This window comes from Oncorhynchus kisutch, linkage group LG1 (assembly GCF_002021735.2).
Source record: "Oncorhynchus kisutch isolate 150728-3 linkage group LG1, Okis_V2, whole genome shotgun sequence".
Lineage (NCBI taxonomy): Eukaryota > Metazoa > Chordata > Actinopteri > Salmoniformes > Salmonidae > Oncorhynchus > Oncorhynchus kisutch.
In genome coordinates this window covers 16,602,355-16,618,498 of record NC_034174.2, presented here as the reverse complement: position 1 = coordinate 16,618,498, position 16,144 = coordinate 16,602,355, and the positions used below count along the sequence as shown (strand labels likewise).

General features: G+C 45.6%; 1 protein-coding gene across 5 annotated transcripts in view; it reads left to right on the top strand.

Moving 5' to 3' along the window:
- LOC109898455 (kazrin) overlaps positions 1-16,144 on the top strand; it is a 262,241-nt gene that overhangs the window by 187,907 nt on the left and 58,190 nt on the right. For all 5 annotated transcript variants that reach the window (XR_004202658.1, XM_031787564.1, XM_031787609.1 and 2 more), the window contains one exon: positions 1,530-1,637. Coding sequence is in view for 4 of the 5 variants with exons in the window: in XM_031787564.1 (XP_031643424.1) it covers positions 1,530-1,637 (108 nt within the window). In the remaining variant the exon portion in view is untranslated. The remainder of the gene's footprint in view (positions 1-1,529; positions 1,638-16,144) is intronic.

The following is a 16,144-nucleotide window of genomic DNA, read 5'->3' as shown; positions in this document are numbered from 1 at the left end:
GAGGACAGAGAGGAGGAGGACAGAGATGAGGACAGAGAGGAGGAGAGAGAGGAGGACAGAGAGGAGCAGAGAGAGGAGCAGAGAGGGAGGATAGAGAGGAGGAGAGAGAGGAGGAGAGAGAGGAGAGAGAGGAGGAGAGAGGAGGAGAGAGAGGAGGAGAGAGAGGGGGGACAGAGAGGAGGACAGAGAGGAGTATAAAAAGGAGGAGAGAGGAGGGCAGAGAGGAGGAGAGAGAGGAGGATAGAGAGGAGGACAGAGGGGAGGATAGAGAGGAGGATAAAGAGGATGAGAGAGAGAGGGACAGAGAGGAGGAGGACAGAGAGGAGGACAGAAAGGAGAAGAGAGAAGAGGATAGAAAGGAGGAGAGAGAGGAGGACAGAGAGGAGGAGAAAGAAGAGAATAGAGAGGAGAATAGAGAGGAGGAGAGAGAGGAGAAGGAGGATAGAGAGGAGGATAAATAGGAGGAGAGAGGGGGAGGAAAGAGAGGTGGAGAGAGGAGGAGAGAGAAGGATAAGAGGAAGGAGAGAGAGGAGGACAGAGAGGAGGAGGACAGAGATGAGGACAGAGAGGAGGAGAGAGAGGAGGATAAAGAGGGGGAGAGAGAGGAGGCTAAAGAGGAGGAGAGAGAGGAGGAGAGAGGAGGATAGAGAGGATGAGAGAGTGGAGGAGAGAGAGGAGGATAGAGGATAGAGAGGAGGAGAGAGAGAAGGATAGAGGAGGAGAGAGAGAGGAGGAGAGAGGAGGATAGAGAGGCGGATAAAGAGGAGGAGAGAGAGGAGGAAAGAGAGGTGGAGAGAGGAGGAGAGAGAGAAGGATAAGAGAAGGAGAGAGAGGAGGATAGAGAGGAGAGAGAGGAGGAGAGATGAACCTTCACCTGTTCAGTTCAAGCACCAGAGTTCGATCAGAACCATTAAATCATTGTATTGGACGCAAAAACGTTTGGCGGAGAAAGATAGAGAGAGACAGTATGAGAGAAAAAGTGTGAAAAGGAATAAGACAGTGGATTGAAAATGTGAGCAGAGTATGATCTGTATGAAAACTGTCCTCCCATTTCTCCTGCAATTGTTAAACATGCAAAAAATCTATTAGCTGTATTGTTCATTAGAATAGTGCCTGTCAAACTCAATTCATATCTATAATGGCTCTGCCAATTTCAAACATAATTGTTTGTTTTTGAAAACCTCTCAGCAGTGTGTATGGAAGTTTCATCACATCACAAGTTTAACGCAGACAGTGACTCATTTGATTACTCGCTCACTCTTTCTCTCGCTTTCTGTCACTCTTTCACACGCGCACATATGCACAGATGTACACACAATCACACACACAGACACACAGCTATTCACCACCTGTGTGAGTCATGTTAGTGCCCCTTGGCTTTGTAAATGCTAATAATAACTGTCCTTCCTCTTTAGAAAGACGTCTTCCTGAAGAGATCTGTTGTCAACATAACGTTATTGTACATCTCAATGATGCTAGTCCCTGGTGTTGGTCTGATGTCATATGTCCTATTGTGTTTTGTCTGACAGATCCTGCCGGTAATTACAGGCAGAAGTCGGTGGTGAGCGATATCTGTTACCAGACAGAGATCTCCAGCCTCATGGACTTTGGGACTCCAGACTCCTCGTTCGATAAAGGTAAGGTGTTGCCATTGGAAATACGGGGCGTTGCCTTGGTGACGGAAGGAAGTGTGTGCATGGTGATTTGTGCCAGGAGTTGAGACCAGGACAAAGACCTGTCAGCATGTCAGATGGGTGGACACAGACAGGAGCAAAGGCCTGTGAGTCTCTGTCTGTCTGTCTGTCTGTCTCTGTCTGCCTGCCTGCACACAGGGTTAATGATCTGCTTGGCATTGTACTGTATACACCCAATTCTGTGCTGGGCTCAGACACAATACAGAGAAACATTGATAGCAGAGCTGAATGGGGTGAGAGGGGCAGATGTAACCTCTTTACATTCTATTGTTGTACCATCTGAATAGAGAAGAGTACTATTGATGTTCGTCTTTGTTGTATTGTGGTTTTGGCCATTTTATGCTCTAATCACAGTCTTCATTTTGAGGTAAATGGCATCTAATTTTCCCTCTAAAGAACTTTCTGAATAAAGGCTCTCTCTCTTAGTTGTGATCTGGATGATCAGTAATGATACTGAGGAGGATTGTCATAAAGAGTATTGATCACCTGAAGCTTATTGGTCAATATATAAGTCTTGTGGGCATTTCATTTTCTCCTACTTAATGATACCCATTATTCTTTATCACGCTGCCAGAAAGCCAGAAGAGTGTCCCCCACAATTGTAATTGTAATCATTGCATCGAATACTGCCCCTTCAAGCAGCAGAAGTACACTCTCAGATCATTAAATGAGCCTCATGACACTTCAATCAGCCCTGGACAGAGGTAGTATCCTCTGTCACTCCTTCCCTCCCTTCTTCCCCTCCCAGGGCAATTATTAATATCTTAATGCCTGTCTTTCTCAGCTCTCCCATCAACACTCTCATGTGCTTATAATGCAGAGTGACCAATCATCTGGTGCAGCTGGAGGACAGGGGGAGCAGAGAAAGAGAGGGAGGAGGAGAGGGAGAGAAATGGAGGGGGAGAGGAAGGGAGCGAGTATAAGATAGGGAAGAGAAAGAGAGGGAGGACGAGAGGGAGAGAAATGGAGGGGGAGAGGAAGGGAGCGAGAATAAGATAGGGAAGAGAAAGAGAGGAGGACGAGAGGGAGAGAAATGGAGGGGGAGAGGAAGGGAGCGAGAATAAGATAGGGAAGAGAAAGAGAGGGAGGAGGAGAGGGAGAGAAATGGAGGGGGAGAGGAAGGGAGCGAGAATAAGATAGGGAAGAGAAAGAGGGGGAGGAGGAGAGGGAGAGAAATTGGAGGGGGAGAGGAAGGGAGCGAGAATAAGATAGGGAAGAGAAAGAGAGGGAGGAGGAGAGGGAGAGAAATGGAGGGGGAGAGGAAGGGAGCGAGAATAAGATAGGGAAGACAAAGAGAGGGAGGAGGAGAGGGAGAGAAATGGAGGGGGAGAGGAAGGGAGCGAGAATAAGATAGGGAAGAGAAAGAGAGGGAGAGAAATGGAGGGGGAGAGGAAGGGAGCGAGAATAAGATAGGGAAGAGAAAGAGGGGGAGGAGGAGAGGGGAGAGAAATGGAGGGGGAGAGGAAGGGAGCGAGAATAAGATAGGGAAGAGAAAGAGAGGGAGGAGGAGAGGGAGAGAAATGGAGGGGGAGAGGAAGGGAGCGAGAATAAGATAGGGAAGAGAAAGAGAGGGAGGACGAGAGGGAGAGAAATGGAGGGGGAGAGGAAGGGAGCGAGAATAAGATAGGGAAGAGAAAGAGAGGGAGAGAAATGGAGGGGGAGAGGAAGGGAGCGAGAATAAGATAGGGAAGAGAAAGAGAGGGAGGGAGCGAGCGAGCGAGGAAGCGAGAGAGGGGGGGGGGGGGTGCAGGAGAGAGAGGGAGAGCCCCACCCTCTTCAACATATATATCAACAAATTGGCGGGGGCACTAGAAAAGTCTGCAGCACCCAGCCTCACCCTACTAGAATCTGAAATCAAATGTCTACTGTTTGCTGATGATGTGGTGCTTCTTTCCCCAACCAAGGAGGGCCTACAGCAGAACCTAGATGTTCTGCACAGATTCTGTCAGACCTGGGCAGAATCTCAGTAAGTCAGAAATAATGGTCTTCCAAAAAAGGTCCAGTTGCCAGGACCACAAATACAAATTCCATCTTGACACCGTTACCCTAGAGCCCACTAAAAACGATACATACCTCGGCCTAAACATCAGTGCCACAGGTAACTTCCACAAAGCTATGAACGATCTGAGAGACAAGGCAAGAAGGACCTTCTACGCCGTCAAAAATAACATAACATTTGACAGAACCCATTGCCCATTGGTTGTGAGGTCTGGGGTCCGCTCAACCAACCAAGAATTCACAAAATGAGACAAACACCAAATTGAGACTCTGCATACAGAATTTTGCAAAAAAATCCTCTGTGTACAACGTAAAACACCAAATAATGCATGCAGAGCAGAATTAGGCTTAAACTGGCTAATTACCAAAGTCCAGCTTGTAAATTCTACAACCACCTAAAAGGAAGAGATTCCCAAACCTTCCATAACAAAGCCATCACCTACAGAGATGGACCTGGAGAAGAGTCCCCAAAGCAAGCTGGTCCTGGGGCTCTGTTCACAAACACCAACAGAGCCCCAGGACAGCAACACAATTAGACCATTGGAAAGAATTACCCCAAAAAAACTGAGCAAACTAGAATGTTATTTGGCCCTAAACAGAGAGTACACACTGGCAGAATACCCGACCACTGTGATTGACCCAAAATGAATCTCTTAAGGATCGGACCCTTTTTTTAAATGTTTGCCTAAAATGACATACCCAAATCTAATAGCCTGTAGCTCAGGACCTGAACTAAGGACAGGCATATTCGTGATACCATTTGAAAGGAAACACTTTGAAGTTTGTGGAAATGTGATTTTTTTTTGTACCATCATCTTTGAAATGCAAGAGAAAGGTCATAATGAATTATTCTAGCCCAGGCGCAATTTAATCTTTGGCACCTAGATAGCAGCACTGTATGTGCAAAGTTTTAGAGTGATCTAGTGAAGTATTGCATATCTATTCAAAATGTTGTTTTTTGCCATTTCTAACCCCACACTTGTTGTTTATGTTTTGGGGCGGCAGGTAGCCTAGTGGTCAGAGCATTGGACTAGTAACTGATTGCAAGATCAAATCCCCGCCCTGACAAGCAAATATTCTGTCGTTCTGCCCCTGAACAAGGCAGTTAACCTACTGTTCCTGGGCTGTTATTGAAAATAAGAATTTGTTCTTAACTGACTTGCCTAGTTAAATAAAGGTACATGGATTTTATAATGTCGTATGTTTTTCCCCGAACCCCACTTTTCATCAATTTGTATAGCAGACCCTCATGACACGATTAATCCAAATATTTTGTGATTCCAGAGCTAAGGATGATGTTAAAGAGTTTAAGCCAATTGGAATGTGTGGTCTGTATACAGTGGGGCAAAAAAGTATTTAGTCAGCCACCAATTGTGCAAGTTCTCCCACTTAAAAAGATGAGAAAGGCCTGTAATGTTCATCATAGGTACACTTCAACTATGACAGACAAAATGAGAAAAAGAAATCCAGAAAATCGAATTGTAGGATTTTTTATGAATTTATTTGCAAATCATGGTGGAAAATAAGTATTTGGTCACCTACAAACAAGCAAGATTTCTGGCTCTCACAGACCTGTAACTTCTCCTTTAAGAGGCACCTCTGTCCTCCACTAGTTACCTGAATTAATGGCACCTGTTTGAACTTGTTATCAGTATAAAAGACACCTGTCCACAACCTCAAACTGTCACACTCCAAACTCCACTATGGCCAAGACCAAAGAGCTGTCAAAGGACACCAGAAACAAAATTGTAGACCTGCACCAGGCTGGGAAGACTGAATCTGCAATAGGTAAGCAGCTTGGTTTGAAGAAATCAACTGTGGGAGCAATTATTAGGAAATGGAAGACATACAAGACCACTGATAATCTCCCTCGATCTGTGGCTCCACGCAAGATCTCACCCCGTGGGGTCAAAATGATCACCAGAACCACACGGGGGGACCTAGGGAATGACCTGCAGAGAGCTGGGACCAAAGTAACAAAGCCTACCATCAGTAACACACTACGCCGCTAGGGACTCAAATCCTGCAGTGCCAGAAGTGTCCCCCTGCTTAAGCCAGTACATGTCCAGGCCCGTCTGAAGTTTACAATAGAGAATTTGGATGATCCAGAAGAAGATTGGGAGAATGTCATATGGTCAGATGAAACCAAAATAGAACCTTTTGGTAAAAACTCAAATCGTCGTGTTTGGAGGACAAAGAATGCTGAGTTGCATCCAAAGAACACCATACCTACTGTGAAGCATGGGGGTGGAAACATCATGCTTTGGGGCTGTTTTTCTGCAAAGGGACCAGGACGACTGATCCGTGTAAAGGAAAGAATGAATGGGGCCATGTATCGTGAGATTTAGAGTGAAAACCACCTTCCATCAGCAAGGGCATTGAAGATGAAACGTGGCTGGGTCTTTCAGCATGACAATGATCCCAAACACACCGCCCGGGCAATGAAGGAGTGGCTTCGTAGAAGCATTTCAAGGTCCTGGAGTGGCCTAGCCAGTCTCCAGATCTCAACCCCATAGAAAATCTTTGGAGGGAGTTGAAAGTCTGTGTTGCCAAGCAACAGCCCCAAAACATTACTGCTCTAGAGGAGATCTGCATGGAGGAATGGGCCAAAATACCAGCAACAGTGTGTGAAAACCTTGTGAAGACTTACAGAAAACGTTTGACCTCTGTCATTGTCAACAATGGGTACAGTGCCTTGCGAAAGTATTCGGCCCCCTTGAACTTTGCGACCTTTTGCCACATTTCAGGCTTCAAACATAAAGATATAAAACTGTATTTTTTTGTGAAGAATCAACAACAAGTGGGACACAATCATGAAGTGGAAAGACATTTATTGGATATTTCAAACTTTTTTAACAAATCAAAACTGAAAAATTGGGCATGCCCAAATAGGTCCACAGACGATACAATCTCAACCACACTGCACACTGCCCTAACCCCTCTGGACAAGAGGAATACCTAGGTGAGAATGCTGTTCATCGACTACAGCTCGGCATTTAACACCATAGTACCCTCCAAGCTCGTCATCAAGCTCGAGACCCTGGGTCTCGACCCCGCCCTGTGCAACTGGGTACTGGACTTCCTGACGGGCCGCCCCCAGGTGGTGAGGGTAGGCAAAAACATCTCCACCCCGCTGATCCTCAACACTGGGGCCCCACAAGGGTGCGTTCTGAGCCCTCTCCTATACTCCCTGTTCACCCCACGACTGCGTGGCCACGCACGCCTCCAACTCAATCATCAAGTTTGCGGACGACACAACAGTGGTAGGCTTGATTACCAACAACGACGAGACCCTCGGAGTGTGGTGTCAGGAAAATAACCTCACACTCAACGTCAACAAAACTAAGGAGATGATTGTGGACTTCAGGAAACAGCAGAGGGAACACCCCCCTATCCACATCGATGGAACAGTAGTGGAGAGGGTAGCAAGTTTTAAGTTCCTCGGCATACACATCACAGACAAACTGAATTGGTCCACCCACACAGACAGCATCGTGAAGAAGACGCAGCAGCGCCTCTTCAAACCTCAGGAGGCTGAAGAAATCCGGCTTGTCACCAAAAGCACTCACAAACTTCACAAGCATCCTGGCGGGCTGTATCACTGCCTGGTATGGCAACTGCTCCGCTCACAACCGTAAGGCTCTCCAGAGGGTGGTGAGGTCTGCACAACGCATCACCGGGGGCAAACTAGGACACCTACACCCCCCGATGTTACAGGAAGGCCATAAAGATCATCAAGGACAACAACCACCCGAGCCACTGCCTGTTCACCCCGCTATCATCCAGAAGGCGAGGTCAGTACAGGTGCATCAAAGCAGGGACCGAGAGACTGAAAAACAGCTTCTATCTCAAGGCCATCAGACTGTTAAACAGCCACCACTAACATTGAGTGGCTGCTGCCAACACACTGACTCAACTCCAGCCACTTTAATAATGGGAATTGATGGGAAATGATGTAAAATATATCACTATCCACTTTAAACAATGCTACCTAATATAATGTTTACATACCATACATTATTCATCTCATATGTATACGTATATACTGTACTCTATATCATCTACTGCATCTTTATGTAATACATGTATCACTAGCCACTTTAACTATGCCACTTTGTTTACATACTCATCTCATATGTATATACTGTACTCGATACCATCTACTGTATCTTGCCTATGCCGCTCTGTACCATCACTCATTCATATATCTTTATGTACATATTCTTTAACCCCTTACACTTGTGTGTATAAGACAATAGTTTTGGAATTGTTAGTTAGATTACTTGTTGGTTATTACTGCATTGTCGGAACTAGAAGCACAAGCATTTCGCTACACTCGCATTAACATCTGCTAACCATGTGTATGTGACAAATAAAATTTGATTTGATTTGATATATAACAAAGTATTGAGATAAACTTTTGTTATTGACCAAATACTTATTTTCCACCATAATTTGCAAATAAATTCATTAAAAATCCTACAATGTGATTTTCTGGATTTGTTTTCTCATTTTGTCTGTCATAGTTGAAGTGTACCTATGACAAAAATTACAGGCCTCTCTCATCTTTTTAAGTGGGGTAACTTGCACAATTGGTGGCTGACTAAATACTTTTTTGCCCCACTGTATGTCTATGTCCTGGGATTTTTTTGTTTTGTTTCTTACAACCTCATGCTAATCACATTAGCCTAAGTTAGCTAAACCGTCCCACAGACAGGACACCGTTCCTGAAGAAGTTTTAAGGAAAGCTTTGACTATGTACAGATTCAGTGAGCATAGCCTTGCTATTGAGAAAGGTCGCTGTAGGTGAAGAAAAGACAGGCTATGTGCACACTGCCCACAAAATGTGGAAACTGAGCTGCACTTCCTAACCTCTTGCCAAATGTATGACCATATTAAAGACATGTATTTCCCTGAGATTACACAGACCAACAAAGAATTTGAAAACAAATCCAATTTTGATCAACTCCCATATCTATTGGGTGAAATACCACAGTGTGCCTTCACAGCAGCAAGATTTGTGACCTGTTGCCACAAGAAAAGGACAACCAGTGAAGAACAAACACCAATGCAAATCAAATCAAAGTGACTATGCATAGGTAACAAACAAACAGTGAGTAGCAGCGGTGTACAGAAGGGGTAGGAATTGCTGACTTCAGCAGTCTAATGGCTTGGGGTTAGCTGTTGAGGAGCCTTTTGGTCTGAGACTTGGCGCTCCGGTACCGCTTGCTGTGCAGTAGAAGAGAAAACAGTCTACAACTTGGGTGACTGGAGTGTCTGACACCGCCTATTACAGTACAGTTGAAGTCAGAAATGTACATACACTTATGTTGGAGTCATTAAAACTTGTTTTTTCAACGACTCCACAAATGTCTTGTTAACAAACTATAGTTCTGGCAAGTCGGTTAGGACATCTACTTTTTCCAACAATTGTTTACAGACAGATTATTTCACTTATAGTTCACTGTATCACAGATCCAGTGGGTCAGAAGTTTACATACACCAAATTGACTGTGCCTTTATACAACTTGGAAAATTCCAGAAAATTATGTAATGGCTTTAGAAGCTTCTGATAGGCTAATTGACATCATTTGAGTCAATTGGAGGTGTACCTGTAGATGTATTTCAAGGCCTACCTTCAAACTCAGTGCCTCTTTGCTTGACATCATGGGAAAATTAAAAGAAATCAGCCAAGACCTCAGAAACAATTTTGTAGACCTCCACAAGTCTGGTTCATCCTTGGGAGCAATTTCCAAATGCCTGAAGGTACCACGTTCATCTGTACAAACAATAGTTTGCAAGTATAAACACAATGGGACCACGCAGGCATCATACCGCTCAGGAAGGAGAGGCGTTCTGTCTCCTAAAGATGAATGAACTTCGGTGCGAATATTGCAAATCAATCCAAGAACAACAGCAAAGGACCTTGTGAAGATACTTGAGGAAACATTTACAAAGTATCTATATCTACAGTAAAACGAGTTCTATATCGACATAACCTGAAAGGCCGCTCAGGAAGGAAAAAGCCACCGCTCCAAAACCGCCATAAAAAAGCCAGACTACGGTTTGCAACTGCACATGGGGACAAAGATCGTACTGTTTTGGAGAAATGTCCTCTGGTCTGATGAATGACCATCGTTATGTCTCAATCTTGTAGAGAATTTGTGGGCAGAACTGAAAAAGCGTATGCGAGCAAGGAGGCCTACAAACCTGACTCAGTTACACCAGATCTGTCAGGAGGAATGGGCCAAAATTCACCCAACTTATTGTGGGAAGCTTGTGGAAGGCTACCCGAAATGTTTGACCCAAGTTAAACAATTGAAAGGCAATGCTACCAAATACTAATTAAGTGTATGTAAACTTCTGACCCACTGGGAATGTGATGAAAGAAATAAAAGCTGACCTAAAACAGGGACTTTTTACTAGGATTAAATGTCAGGAATTGTGAAAAAACTGAGTTTAAATGTATTTGGCTAAGTTGTATGTAAACCTCCGACTTCAACTGTATGTAGGTCCTGGATGGCAGGAAGCTTTGCCCCAGTGATGTACTGGGTCGTTCGCACTACCCTCTGTAGCTTCTTGCGGTCAGATGTCGAGCAGTTGCCATACCAAGCGGTGATGCATCCAGTGCTCTCTGTGGTGCAGCTGTAAAACCTTTTGAGAATCTGGGGGCCCATGCCAAATCTTTTCAGTCTCCTGAGGGGGGAAAGGTTTTGTTGTGCCCTCTTCACAACTGTCTTGGTATGTTTGGACCATGATAGTTTGTTGGTGATGTGGACACCAAGGAACTTGAAGCTCTCGACCTGCTCCACCACAGCCCAGTCGATGTTAACGGGGGCCTGTTCGGCCCACCTTTTCCTGTAGTCCACGTTCAATGTGTTTAGTTATGACATCAAGGATAGCTGTATGAAGGGTGAAAAGACAGGATAGAGGACTGAGAGTATGAAGACAGAAGAGCAGTATCATGAGAAGGGTAACCGTAAGTAAAAATATCAGTCAATTGATTCCAGCTACACTGAAACCAAGGCTGAAACAAGTAAACTCTTGTCACACTCACAACCCTGAATGGGCGTTAGATGAATGAGAATGAGAATGACACATGACTGTGATTCTTGAGCAGTCAGTGAATCAGTCAGTCAGTCAGTCAGTCAGTCAGTCAGTCAGTCAGTGAGTGAGTGAGTGACAGATCCATTGCATCAGTTGACAAGCATCTGGCTAAAATGTCTGTGATGTTTGGGCCATGTTGAAAGATGAAACACACACATTGGAGCATCATCCACTGACAAGCAGGATAGATGGCTTACTTGTGCTCATTACTTCAATAGCAATAGGTGACACACTCTCTCCCACACATAAGTCTAAATATGCACATATGTATTCTATATTTGAGGCATAATTATTCTGTACAGGCTTAGCACTAGAAAATAGTACTATATTAGGTTTGTGGTAGCCAAGTAATGAAATTCTGTGACAGAATCAGAAGAAATATCTAAATCCATTTGCGGATGGAACAACACTTTCAGTTTATACAAACTGTACACATTAGTACTAAGCTACAATGTTTCAGGAGTAAAAATAGCCAGCAGGAAGTCAGATTTAACTCTGAAATGAATCCCCCCCAGTGTCTTGTTTACACTTCCTTTAACCAATGCTGGGCTTATCTCTGTTCCTCTACCTGACTGCACCTGCTGTCCCTTTCTTGGGCCCTGGGACTGGGAGAAAACACCAGCACTTCCTGGGTTGCGTTCTCACATTAACAACCCCAGTGATGTGTGTGGAATTGTTTTGATGTACTTTCATTTGTGACGCAGGAAGTACTGTATGTCTCAAGTTTTCAAGTTTTATTTTCACATGCAAGTACAGTCCTTACAGGTGTATTGTTCTCTGTACAGTAAGTGAGATGTTCAGTATAGTATATAGTATTTATAGTATATAGTTGGTATAATAGTAAGTCCTGTACTGTATGGACAGTGTGGCATTCAACTCTCTGCCATCAGGTGGAGTAGGAGTGCTATAACTGTGACTCACCTGTCCTACCACCTACAGGTACGCCCCTCCCTCCTCCTCCTCCTCCTCCTCCTCCTCCTCCTCCTCCTCCTCCTCCTCAGAGAGAGAGAGAGAGAGAGAGAGAGAGAGAGAGAGAGAGAGAGAGAGAGAGAGAGAGAGAGAGAGAGAGAGAGAGAGAGAGAAGAGAGAGAGAGAGAGAGAGAGAGAGAGGAGGAGAGGGGATGGGGAGGGGAGGGAGGGAGGGAGGGAAGGGGGGGGGAGGGAGGAGGGAGGGAGGGGGAGGGAGGGAGGGGGGAGGGAGGGAGGAGGGAGGGGAGGGAGGGAGGGGGGAGGGAGGGAGGGAGGGAGGGGAGGGGAGGGAGGGAGGGAGGGAGGGGGGAGGGGAGGGAGGGAGGGAGGGAGGGAGGAGAGAGAGAGAGAGAGAGAGAGAGAGAGAGAGAAGAGAGAGAGAGAGAGGAGAGAGAGGAGAGAGAGAGAGAGAGAGAAGAGAGAGAGAGAGAGAGAGAGAGAGAGAGGAGAGAGAGAGAGAGAGAGAGAGAGAGGAGAGAGAGAGAGAGAGAGAGAGAGAGAGAGAGAGGAGAGAGAGAGAGAGAGAGAGAGGGGTTGAGAGATAGAACAGAGAAAACAGGCTCACTCACGCACTCAGGAGTGAGGAACTCACACGGAACTCTTCCTAGTAACCTGGCTGGGTGGACCTAATGACCAGAGCTGCGAGTGGCTGGGAGAGAGGCTGCTGTGCTACGGTGTATTTCTGAATAGTGTCTGTCTGTGTTGGGTTCCTCTGCTATGAGAACACACACCAGCACTGACCGTGGAGCCCAGCGTAGCCTGTACTGTGGAGGAGGAGGACATGAGGTCCGACAGGGAGGAGGGGACACCCGGTGAGTGAGAGAAAGAAAGAGGAATGTGTTTAGAGGATCACTCGCTGTTGTGACGGTTGGTTTAAGCCAGAGTTCTATTTCTAAGGTAGAAGAGTGTGTTTAGAGGATCACTCGCTGTTGTGACGGTTGGTTTAAGCCAGAGTTCTGTTTTTAAGGTAGAAGAGTGTGTTTAGAGGATCACTCGCTGTTGTGACGGTTGGTTTAAGCCAGAGTTCTGTTTCTAAGGTAGAAGAGTGTGTTTAGAGGATCACTCGCTGTTGTGACGGTTGGTTTAAGCCAGAGTTCTGTTTTTAAGGTAGAAGAGTGTGTTTAGAGGATCACTCGCTGTTGTGACGGTTGGTTTAAGCCAGAGTTCTGTTTCTAAGGTAGAAGAGTGTGTTTAGAGGATCACTCGCTGTTGTGACGGTTGGTTTAAGCCAGAGTTCTGTTTCTAAGGTAGAAGAGTGTGTGAGTTCATGAGTTTGTCTTTAACATGTATACCCATTCGTTTTAATATTCACACTGAATTTATAAACATTTGATGGTAGTAGGCTCCTAACCTCCTTTGTTTATTTGCTTTACATAAGCATGTTGACCTGGATCTGATATGTACATTGATTAATATGCGTGTTAATCTGTTAATCTACCATGAGTGAGTCTGGTATTTAGACAGCTATTTGGTGATGATCAGCTCAGACAACATAGCACACATAGACTACATCTCTGCGAGATGATGAGTCAGTCTCTCACATGCCAGTACTCTGGAAGCTGTGTCCTGTTCTGTCTGGAGTCCTGTCTAGTCCTAGAACTACTATCCAATCAGCATATTGCCCCAGTGTTCACCCTACAATTCCTCCTCCCATGTCTTGCCTTTAATGTGTTGCAATGCATTTGATAGAAAATGGCAGCCACCAGATACAGCCATTCATTCAGGTGTTATCTGAGAGAGCCTCCAACACGTCCAACTGGAACCCTGGTAGACACTGTCTCTGTGACAGGATCTATACTGTGTTTTTACCTGTACACCCCCTGACAAGTTACATAAGACTGTGTGTGTGGGGGGGGGGGGGTCGTATCTCCATGCACGCCTGTGTGTGTGCCTCCATGCACTCCTGTGTGTGTGTGCCTCCATGCACTCCTGTGTGTGTGCCTCCATGCACGCCTGTGTATGTGTGCCTCCATGCACGCCTGTGTGCGTGCGTGCTCTGCTCATGCATGCATATTATGTGTGTGTGTGCATGCACATATGTGTGTGTGTGTGTGTACTTAATACTCACTCTTGTGTGTGTGTGCGTGCTGGTGGTGGTATTTCAGTGGATGAGTCCGAGTCTTATCCCGCTGGTTGTGTTGCATGACTCCTACTGTTGATTTACTCCATACCCAGAGGTTTGAGGAAAGATAATGAGTTTGACAGAGTGAGACGCTGCTGCCAGATGGCACTATCAGAGATGGTCTCACTATCAGAGATGGTCTCACACTCTGCTCCAACAACAGCTCACAGCAGACCCATGATGACATGATCTGCAGGCCTAGTCCTTGACCAGTGATCAGTCCACCTGGCTGGACCAGTCTAATGTGTTACAGCTCCATAGCGAGTGGAGGTCAGTGTACGAGAAGGATGCACCACCATTAGTTTGACTGTGGTTTTCCTGGAGATGTTCATGAATTGGGCACTGCTTTCATCTCCATCCTGGTTTGAGTGAAAAGAGCTACAATGTGTTTAGATAGATTAGAGATTTTTGTCTTGTTGGTCTTGTTGGCCTTATTGTTCTTGTTGGTAGTGTTGGCCTTGTTGGTCTTATTGGTCTCATTGGTCTTGTTGGTCTTATTGGTCTTGTTGGTCTTGTTGGTCTTGTTAGTCGTGTTGGTCGTGTTGGTCTTGATGGTCTTGTTGTTCTTATTGGTCTTGTTGGCCTTGTTGGTTTTGTTGGTCTTGTTGGTCTTGTTGGTATTGTTGGCCTTGTTGGTCTTGTTGGTCGTGTTGGTCGTGTTGGTCGTGTTGGTCTTGATGGCCTTGTTGGTCTTGTTGGTATTGTTGGTCTTGTTGGTCTTATTGTTCTTGTTGGTCTTATTGTCTTTGTTGGCCTTGTTGGCCTTGTTGGCCTTGTCTGTTTTGTTGGTCTTGTTGGTCTTGTTGGTCTTCGTTGGTCTTCGTTGGTCTTGTTGGCCTTGTTTGTCTTGTTGGCCTTGTTGGCCTTGTTGGTCTTGTTGGCCTTGTTAGTCTTGTTGGCCTTTTTGGTCTTGTTGGTCTTGTTATCCTTGTTGGACTTGTTAGTCTTGTTAGTCTTGTTGGCCTTGTTGGCCTTGTTGATCTTGTTGGTCTTGTTGGCCTCGTTGGTCTTGTTGGTCTTGTTGGCCTCGTTGGTCTTGTTAGTCTTGTTGGCCTTGTTGGCCTTGTTGGTCTTGTTGGCCTCGTTGGTCTTGTTAGTCTTGTTGGCCTCGTTGATCTTGTTGGTCTTGTTGGTCTTGTTGATCTTGTTGGTCTTGTTGGCCTCGTTGGTCTTGTTGGTAGTGCTAACTGACTCTGAGTTGAGCAGTCGCTCCAGGTTATTGCTGCTCTTCCAGAGGCACATCCCTGGCAGTAGGGTTAATCTCCTCATAATTAAAGTGTGAATTAATTACTGCTATTTCCAGTTGGCATGCCTACACTGAACCCTGTTGTAATGTAAACTCACAGCAATTAATTAATGGCTGCTGTTCCCTATAGATATACACACAGACATGGACGAGCCAGCTTGCACAATCATACACACAAACACACAATCTCTTTGTGGGTTCATGCATGCAGAATTACACATGCAGACACTAGTCAGGCATAAACTGTAACATATACTGTATAGAGGGAAACCTAGGGTCCGCTCTCTCTAACATCTTGTTTGTGTTGTGCGTTGGATGTTGAAGTTAAGTAAAGTTGAGAGCCAATGCCAATGCATAATTGATGCTCACATATATTATAGAACAGTCCTGTAATAACCTGAGTGAGAAGAGGACTTTCTGGTTCTCACGTGCTGCCAAATGCTGTTCAGGGATCAACCAGGGAGGGTTTGTGTTGTGTTATATTCTCGCACCCACCCACACTCATCCTGGCACTATCAATGGCTGAGAGACTGAGACAGCCTACAGGAAGGAGGTCAGAGACCTGGCATAGTGGTGCCAGGACAACAACCTCTCCCTCAATGTCAGCAAGCCAAAGAGCGTGGACTACAGGAAACGGAAGGGCTGAGCACGCCCCCATTCACATAGAGGGGGCTATAGTGGAGACAATCGAGAGCTTCAAGTTCCTGTCCACATCATCAAGGACCTACCATGGTCCACACACACCAACACAGTCCTGAAGAGGGCATGACAACTTCTCTTCCCACTTAGGAAGCTGAAAAGATTTGGCTTGAGCCCTGAGATCCTCAAAAGGTTTTACAGCTACACCATTGAGAGCATCTTGACTGACTGCATCACCGCTTGGTATGGTAACTGTTTGGTATTCGGCCACAAGGCCTTACAGAGGGTAACGCGTACAGCCCAGTACTTCACTGAGGCCGAGCTCCCTGTCAACCAGGACATCTATACCAGACGTTTCAGAGGATGGCC